At 43.0% G+C, this 9,782-nt stretch overlaps 1 protein-coding gene across 1 annotated transcript in view; it reads left to right on the top strand.

Annotated features, from left to right (window-relative positions):
• The first annotated feature begins 6,140 nt into the window (after positions 1–6,140).
• Positions 6,141–9,782, top strand: part of nox5 (NADPH oxidase, EF-hand calcium binding domain 5) — a 34,301-nt gene continuing 30,659 nt past the window's right edge. Inside the window, exons 1-2 of the mRNA XM_079684537.1 lie at positions 6,141–6,409; positions 9,253–9,446. Of these exons, the coding sequence (XP_079540663.1) occupies positions 6,278–6,409; positions 9,253–9,446 (326 nt within the window). The 5' untranslated portion in view covers positions 6,141–6,277. The remainder of the gene's footprint in view (positions 6,410–9,252; positions 9,447–9,782) is intronic.

Here is a 9,782-nt window from a genome sequence, read left to right as displayed (position 1 = left end):
CAAAAACAACGCACGTGCCTTGTTTGCTACCGTCGACAGACTAACAAACCCCCCAGTGTCAGTAGCCTCTGAACTTCTATCCACCAGAGCGTGCAGTGCCTCTGCATCAGGTACAGCAGGTGTGTTGTCTCTGTGTCCACCTAATATCAATTCAGACACCATGACACAGTTCCATCAGATTAATGATAAAAACATAGAGGACATTATTCAACTTCTGAAATCCTCCTCCTGCTGCCTTGATATTATTCCAACAGGGTTTTTCAAAGATGTTTTTCGTTGCATGGCCTCAGATCTGCTTCACATAGTAAACAAGTCTCTTCAATCAGGTGTTTTTCCACAGGCCCTGAAAACTGCAGTCATTAAACCGCTCTTAAAAAAGAATAATCTAGATGCTTCAGTAATGAACAATTACAGGCCCATATCAAACCTCCCATTTATACACTGAACAAAAATATAAACGCAACACTTTTGTTTTTGCTCCCATTTTTCATGAGATGAACTCAAAGATCTAAAACATTTTCTATAAACACAAAATAACCATTTCTCTCAAATATTGTTCACAAATCTGAAAGAATGTGTGATAGTGAGCACTTCTCCTTTGCTGAGATAATCCATCCCACCTCACAGGTGTGGCATATCAAGATGCTGATTAGACAGCATGATTATTGCACAGGTGTGCCTTAGGCTGGCCACAATAAAAGGCCACTCTGAAACGTGCAGTTTTGCTTTATTGGGGGGGTCTGGGGGGGTCCGAAAACCAGTCAGGTTTAACCCTAACCCTAACCCTAACATGTCACCCACTGACACATAATATTTTTTTAGGGTTTAACCCTAACTATCTTTTTAACCACTCCTTTGAAACAGTCTTGTCCTCACGGAGCTTTTACAATGCTTTTAAAAGGGTTTTTATAAGGTTTATGTTTACGGAGGTTTTTAAAGTTTTTTTTGAACACCTCCGGAACCCTGCGCTCTTCCCCAACCTAACCCTAACATGTCAGTGAACAAACTGTTCAGTCTGCTGCCGTCTGGCAGGCGTTACCGCAGCATCCGGACTAAAACCACCAGACTCAGAGACAGCGTCATCCCGCAGGCCATAAGACAGTTAAACAACTGAACTGCTGAAACTATTTCATAACATTCATCTGCTACTTACTCATTATTATCTATTATCTAATATATCATTCCAATAACTTCTATAAAGACTCGTATTGCACTATTCCACTTTCTCACTTTTTTTAGAACTATTTCTCTTTTTGTATTACTTTTAATATAGTATATTTTAATATTGCTTAATATTGTCTGCTTATCTGTATTATTGTGTTGCATAGTTGGAGAAGCCTGTGACCTAACACTTCCAACGACATATTTACTCTGTAGCTATGTTAGTTTGACAATAAAGAACCTTGAACCTTGAACCTTGGGTGTAGTTCTGCTAGCTGTCCACTAGATACTGCTAACTGACCCTCTAATGAAACACAGATCAGGGTGAATGGTCAGTGTGAGAGGGGGTGTAGTTCTGCTAGCTGTCCACTAGATGCTGCTAACTGACCCTCTAATGAAACACAGATCAGGGTGAATGGTCGGTGTGAGAGGGGGTGTAGTTCTGCTAGCTGTCCACTAGATGCTGCTAACTGACCCTCTAATGAAACACAGGTCAGGGTGAATGGTCAGTGTGAGAGGGGGTGTAGTTCTGCTAGCTGTCCACTAGATGCTGCTAACTGACCCTCTAATGAAACACAGGTCAGGGTGAATGGTCAGTGTGAGAGGGGGTGTAGTTCTGCTAGCTGTCCACTAGATGCTGCTAACTGACCCTCTAATGAAACACAGGTCAGGGTGAATGGTCAGTGTGAGAGGGGTGTAGTTCTGCTAGCTGTCCACTAGATGCTGCAAACTGACCCTCTAATGAAACACAGGTCAGGGTGAATGGTCAGTGTGAGAGGGGGTGTAGTTCTACTAGCTGTCCACTAGATGCTGCTAACTGACCCTCTAATGAAACACAGGTCAGGGTGATGATCAGAGCTGATTCTCTAGATGGAAAGGAGCTTCAACACCTCCTTTTATAATCTCCTTTAGGAACCACTGTACCTTCTTTTAGGAAAGGAGAAAATGCTGTCCCACAATGCCTTGCTGCAACATTTACCGTGACACATCATCCGGCCATTCACGGAAACAACCGGCCGTTTCATGAAAGTTCTTTGCTTTTTCTCATTTCTTATTTGACTTATTTCTCTAAATGTCCACCTTTTCCATATTCTTTCAATGATTTCTCCTCGACTTTTTGCCATATTTATTTATTCCATATTGTCTCATTTATTTCACAGATGGTGTTTCCCTGATTTGAATGAAAATTAGTTTAGTCGTATAGTATACCACGTTTTTTATTTCTAGCCCTGTGGATCTTCATTTTGGTTCATCCTCCTCATCCTCTTTCTCCTGTCAGGGTGTCACCTGCAGCTGACACCCTGACAGGAGGAGGAAGAGGAGGAGGAGGAGGAGGAGCAGAGGGACAGAGGGACAGAGGATCATCAGACGTGAGGAGAGCAGCAGAAGAAGAACCAGAGAATCATCCGACAGGTAAATCTGTTCCTGCTTTATTCTCTGTTTTTAGCCTCAGCTGTGAGCAGATAGTGAAGAGTCTTTTATTCCATCTTAACTGCATTACCAATATTCAACAAATATTTAAAAACCTAAAGAAAAGTGGCCATTTATTGGGAAGAAACTCACAAATGTAGGAGAAGAGAAGAGATTTATGAGTAAAATAGCAATTTAATCAGGGGAAACCGCTCAGGAATGAACCATAATAAAAGTGTAAGGGGGAAACAAATCTGAAATAATTTGGAAAATACAAATGTAAACAAACATATTTCCAAAAAGAAACAGCAATGTATTGAGAATGTAAAACTCTAATGAGAAAAATTCACATTTTCCGAGAATAAATTGCAATTAATTGTGAAAAAACTGACAGATGTCGGATCAGAAGAAGAACCAGAGAACGGTCCGACAGGTAAAACTGTGTCTGCTTTAATCTCAGTCTTCACCGTCTGCTGTGAGCACGTAGTGACGGGTTTAAATGTATTTTGGTCCATCTAAACTACATTACCAATATTCAAAACATCTTTAAAAAGACTCACAAATCTAGCAGAAAAATAGGGCAATTTATTGTGAAAAACTCAAATGTATGAGAATAAAGCTCAGATTCTTTAGGAGAAAAGCGTCAAAGTGTAAGGGGAAACAAATATGAATGTGTTGGAAAAAGAAACTCTAAACTCAAACATTTCAGGGAATAAAATTACAATTAATTGTGAAAAAAGTCACAGATGTGGGATCATAAGAAGAACCAGAGAATGATCCGACAGGTAAAACTGCGTCAGCTGTGAGCAGATAGTGACGGGTTCAATCCACATTACCTTAGATCAGTTCATCTCTGATGAGACACACGGAGCTGCAACAATAAACTAAATCCTCTCAACACTCTCCTGCAGAGAAGTCTGAACAAACGAGTAAAAAAAGAGTAATAAAAAGACAAAAGGCTTCAAACTTAGGTTGTTGTTTTTCAGTTCCTAAACCTCCACATTGTTTCATCGCCCGTTTTTTATATAAATCAAAGAGTCGCCAAAAGTCTCTTTTCTACCAAGAGAAAAAAAGTTTGTGATAAACACAAATAATACACAACGCTGCAAGAAGCTCAAAACATACCGGAGACCAGGGGAGACTACGCACACAGCTGGAGACCAGGGGACACTAAGAGTGACGCACACAGCTGGAGACCAGGGGACACTAAGAGTGACGCACACAGCTGGAGACCAGGGGACACTACGCACACAGCTGGAGACCAGGGGACACTACGCACACAGCTGGAGACCAGGGGACACTAAAGAGTGACGCACACAGCTGGAGACCAGGGGACACTAAAGAGTGACGCACATAGCTGGGAGACCAGGGGACACTAAAGAGTGACGCACACAGCTGGAGACCAGGGGACACTACGCACACAGCTGGAGACCAGGGGACACTAAGAGTGACGCACACAGCTGGAGACTAGAGGACACTAAAGAGTGACGCACACAGCTGGAGACCAGGGGACACTAAATAGTGACGCACACAGCTGGAGACCAGGGGACACTAAAGAGTGACACACACAACTTGGAGACCAGGGGACACTAAAGAGTGACGCACACAGCTGGAGACCAGGGGACACTAAAGAGTGACGCACACAGCTGGAGAGCAGGGGACACTAAAGAGTGACGCACATAGCTGGGAGACCAGGGGACACTAAAGAGTGACACACACAGCTGGAGACCAGGGGACACTACGCACACAGCTGGAGACCAGGGGACACTAAGAGTGACGCACACAGCTGGAGACTAGAGGACACTAAAGAGTGACGCACACAGCTGGAGACCAGGGGACACTAAAGAGTGACGCACACAGCTGGAGACCAGGGGACACTAAAGAGTGACACACACAACTTGGAGACCAGGGGACACTAAAGAGTGACGCACACAGCTGGAGACCAGGGGACAATAAAGAGTGATGCATACAGTTGGGAGACCAGGGGACACTAAAGAGTGACTCACACAGCTGGAGACCAGGGGACACTAAGAGTGACGCACACAGCTGGAGACCAGGGGACACTAAAGAGTGACGCACACAGCTGGGAGACCAGGGGACACTAAAGAGTGACGCACACAGCTGGGAGACCAGGGGACACTAAGGGTGACGCACACAGCTGGGAGACCAGGGGACATTAAAGAGTGCCACACACAGCTGGGAGAACAGGGGACACTAAAGAGTGACGCACACAGCTGGGAGACCAGGGGACACTAAGAGTGACGCACACAGCTGGAGACCAGGGGACACTAAAGACTGACACACACAGCTGGGAGACCAGGGGACACTAAAGAGTGACACACACAGCTGGGAGACCAGGGGACACTTAAGAGTGACGCACACAGCTGGAGACCAGGGGACACTAAAGAGTGAAACACACAGCTGGGAGACCAGGGGACACTAAAGAGTGACACACACAGCTGGGAGACCAGGGGACACTAAAGAGTGACGCACACAGCTGGGAGACCAGGGGACACTAAAGAGTGACCCACACAGCTGGGAGACCAGGGGACACTAAAGAGTGACGCACACAGATGGAGACCAGGGGACACTAAAGAGTGACACACACAGCTGGGAGACCAGGGGACACTAAAGAGTGACACACACAGCTGGGAGACCAGGGGACACTAAAGAGTGACGCACACAGCTGGGAGACCAGGGGACACTAAAGAGTGACCCACACAGCTGGGAGACCAGGGGACACTAAAGAGTGACGCACACAGATGGAGACCAGGGGACACTAAAGAGTGACGCACACAGCTGGGAGACCAGGGGACACTAAAGAGTGACACACACAGCTGGAGACCAGGGGACACTAAAGAGTGGCGCACACAGCTGGAGACCAGGGGACATTCAGGATGATAAAGCTTAACAAGTGTCTCTGTGGTTGGAAACTGAAATGTCTTCTGGTCTCATTTGAACAAAGTGGTCACATGACTCCCTCTGATGTCACTGCAGATCTGCTTTAAGCTAGCTAGCTAACGCAGCTACCCGAGTCATTTCAGTTATTCATTTATCCTACAATTTAATTATTTGTTAATGTATTTATTTTCTGTGTGTGACGTCTCCATGGAAACCTCCACAGGACGTCTGCAGCTGCTGCTGAAGCTCTGCTGCTTAATTACAATAATATCACAAAAACACAAGTATATATATATTTATATTTGTAAGTAAAACAACTCGTAATGCAGAATAATGTACATTATATTATTTTATTATAGTTACTATATTATAGTTTAATATAAGTGTTTAAAATTAACAAAAATAATAAGAGTATATTTTCAGTAGTGTGTGTATTATATTATTATAATAAATAATAATAATAATAATAGAGTATTTGTGTTAAGAAGTATGAGTGTATTATAGTGTAGTATTTGTATATGTTCAGAAGTATGAGTGTATTATAGTGTAGTATTTGTATATGTTCAGAAGTATGAGTGTATTATAGTGTAGTATTTGTATGTGTTAAGAAATATGAGTGTATTATAGTGTAGTATTTGTATATGTTCAGAAGTATGAGTGTATTATAGTGTAGTATTTGTATATGTTCAGAAGTATGAGTGTATTATAGTGTAGTATTTGTATGTGTTAAGAAATATGAGTGTATTATAGTGTAGTATTTGTATATGTTCAGAAGTATGAGTGTATTATAGTGTAGTATTTGTATATGTTCAGAAGTATGAGTGCAGAGGAGGACTCCCAATGGTTGGACTGGGTCACCAAACAGTTTGAAAGCATCGCCGGGGACGACAAGGAGATCGACATCGACGAATTCAAAACTGCCCTGAAGGTCAAAGAGGTCAGAGATTAAACCTTTAGTGTTTACTTCCTGTCTGTCTTCTTCTGTTCCCTTTAGTGTTTACTTCCTGTCTGTCTTCTTCTGTTCCCTTTAGTGTTTACTTCCTGTCTGTCTTCTTCTGTTCCCTTTAGTGTTTACTTCCTGTCAGTCTTCTTCTGTTCCCTTTAGTGTTTACTTCCTGTCTGTCTTCTTCTGTTCCCTTTAGTGTTTACTTCCTGTCAGTCTTCCTCTGTTCCCTTTAGTGTTTACTTCCTGTCTGTCTTCCTCTGTTCCCTTTAGTGTTTACTTCCTGTCTGTCTTCTACTGTTCCCTTTAGCGTTTACTTCCTGTCAGTCTTCTTCTACTCTTCCCTTTAGTGTTTACTTCCTGTCTGTCTTTCTGTCTGTCTTCTTTTGTTCCCTTGAGTGTTTACTTCGCGTCAGTCTTCTTCTGTTCCCTTTAGTGTTTACTTCCTGTCTGTCTTCTTCTGTTCCCTTTAGTGTTTACTTCCTGTCTGTCTTATTCTGCTATTCCCTTTAGTGTTTACTTCCTGTCTGTCTTCTTCTACTGTTACCTTTAGTGTTTACTTCCTGTCTGTCTTCTTCTACTCTTCCCTTTAGTGTTTACTTCCTGACTGTCTTCTTCTGCTGTTCCCTTTAGTGTTTACTTCCTGTCTGTCTTCTACTGTTCCCTTTAGCGTTTACTTCCTGTCAATCTTCTTCTACTCTTCCCTTTAGTGTTTACTTCCTGTCTGTCTTTCTGTCTGTCTTCTTTTGTTCCCTTGAGTGTTTACTTCGCGTCAGTCTTCTTCTGTTCCCTTTAGTGTTTACTTCCTGTCTGTCTTCTTCTGTTCCCTTTAGTGTTTACTTCCTGTCTGTCTTATTCTGCTATTCCCTTTAGTGTTTACTTCCTGTCTGTCTTCTTCTACTGTTACCTTTAGTGTTTACTTCCTGTCTGTCTTCTTCTTCTATTCGCTTTAGTATTTACTTCCTGTCTGTCTTCTGCTGTTCCCTTTAGTGTTTACTTCCTGTCTGTCTTCTTCTTCTGTTCCCTTTAGTGTTTACTTCCTGTCTGTCTTCTTCTGCTGTTCCCTTTAATGTTTACTTCCTCTCTGTCTTCTTCTGCTGTTCCCTTTAGTGTTTACTTCCTGTCTGTCTTCTTCTGCTGTTCCCTTTAGTGTGTACTTCCTGTCTGTCTTCTTCTGCTGTTCCCTTTAATGTTTACTTCCTCTCTGTCTTCTTCTGCTGTTCCCTTTAGTGTTTACTTCCTGTCTGTCTTCTTCTACTCTTCCCTTTAGTGTTTACTTCCTGACTGTCTTCTTCTGCTGTTCCCTTTAGTGTTTACTTCCTGTCTGTCTTCTACTGTTCCCTTTAGCGTTTACTTCCTGTCAGTCTTCTTCTACTCTTCCCTTTAGTGTTTACTTCCTGTCTGTCTTTCTGTCTGTCTTCTTTTGTTCCCTTGAGTGTTTACTTCGCGTCAGTCTTCTTCTGTTCCCTTTAGTGTTTACTTCCTGTCTGTCTTCTTCTGTTCCCTTTAGTGTTTACTTCCTGTCTGTCTTATTCTGCTATTCCCTTTAGTGTTTACTTCCTGTCTGTCTTCTTCTACTGTTACCTTTAGTGTTTACTTCCTGTCTGTCTTCTTCTTCTATTCGCTTTAGTATTTACTTCCTGTCTGTCTTCTGCTGTTCCCTTTAGTGTTTACTTCCTGTCTGTCTTCTTCTTCTGTTCCCTTTAGTGTTTACTTCCTGTCTGTCTTCTTCTGCTGTTCCCTTTAATGTTTACTTCCTCTCTGTCTTCTTCTGCTGTTCCCTTTAGTGTTTACTTCCTGTCTGTCTTCTTCTGCTGTTCCCTTTAGTGTGTACTTCCTGTCTGTCTTCTTCTGCTGTTCCCTTTAATGTTTACTTCCTCTCTGTCTTCTTCTGCTGTTCCCTTTAGTGTTTACTTCCTGTCTGTCTTCTTCTGCTGTTCTCTTTAGTGTTTACTTCCTTTCTGTGTTCTTCTGCTGTTCACTTTAATGTTTACTTCCTGTCGGTCTTCTTCTGCTGTTCCCTTTAGTGTTTACTTCCTGTCTGTCTTCTTCTGCTGTTCTATTTAGTGTTTACTTCCTGTCTGTCTTCTACTGTTCTCTTTAGTGTTTACTTCCTGTCTTCTTCTACTATTCCCTTCAGTGTTTACTTCCTGTCTTTTCCCTTTAGTGTTTACTTCCTGTCTTCTTCTACTATTCCCTTCAGTGTTTACTTCCTGTCTTTTCCCTTTAGTGTTTACTTCCTGTCTTCTTCAAATGTTCCCTTCAGTGTTTCATTCCTGTATGTTCCCTTTAGTGTTTACTTCCTGTCTGTCTTCTTCTGCTGTTCCCTTTAGTGTTTACTTCCTGTCTGCCTTCTTCTCCTGTTCCCTTTAGTGTTTACTTCCTGTCTTCTTCTATTATTCACTTCAGTGTTTACTTCCTGTCTTTTCCCTTCAGTGTTTACTTCCTGTGTTCTTCAGATTTTCCCTTCAGTGTTTACTCCCTGTATGTTCCCTTTAGTGTTTACTTCCTGCCTGTCTTCTTCTGCTGTTCCCTTTAGTGTTAACTTCCTGTCTGTCTTCTTTGGCTGTTCCCTTTAGTGTTTACTTCCTGCCTGTCTTCTTCTGCTGTTCCCTTTAGTGTTTACTTCCTGTCTTTCTTCTTCTGCTGTTCCCTTTAGTGTTAACTTCCTGTCTGTCTTCTTTGGCTGTTCCCTTTAGTGTTTACTTCCTGCCTGTCTTCTTCTGCTGTTCCCTTTAGTGTTTACTTCCTGTCTGTCTTCTTCTGCTGTTCCCTTTAGTGTTTACTAAACGGTATTATTTGTATAAAAGGTGTTTTCCGATGTGTTCTGTCTGCAGTCGTTCTTCGCCGAGCGTTTCTTCGCTCTTTTTGACTCTGACGGCAGCGGCTCCATCAGCCTGACGGAGCTCCTGGAGGCGCTGCAGCTGCTGATCCACGGCAGCGAGAGCGACAAGCTGCACTTCCTGTTCCAGGTGTACGACGTGGACGGTCAGTCGATATCAAGCTTTAAAGCTCTCCTATCATACTATTTGTAGGCATATATTACAGGTCTCAGATATAAAAACATGTCTCTGAAGTGTCCTGCTCCAAACCCCCAAACAGATCCTTGTAGCCCCCCCTCTCTCTTCCAGCTGTTACTAAGGACATGTCTCTGAAGTGTCCTGCTCCAAACCCCCAAACAGGTCCTTGTAGCCCCCCCTCTCTCTTCCAGCTGTTACTAAGGACATGTCTCTGAAGTGTCCTGCTCCAAATCCCAAACAGATCCTTGTAGCCCCCCCCCCCTCTCTTCCAGCTGTTACTAAGGACATGTCTCTAAAGTGTCCTGCTCCAAACCCCAAACAGATCCTTGTAGCCCCCCCCCCTCTCT

This window comes from Notothenia rossii (genome assembly GCF_949606895.1).
Source record: "Notothenia rossii genome assembly, chromosome: 5".
Lineage (NCBI taxonomy): Eukaryota > Metazoa > Chordata > Actinopteri > Perciformes > Nototheniidae > Notothenia > Notothenia rossii.
This window is presented reverse-complemented; position numbering and strand designations above follow the sequence as displayed.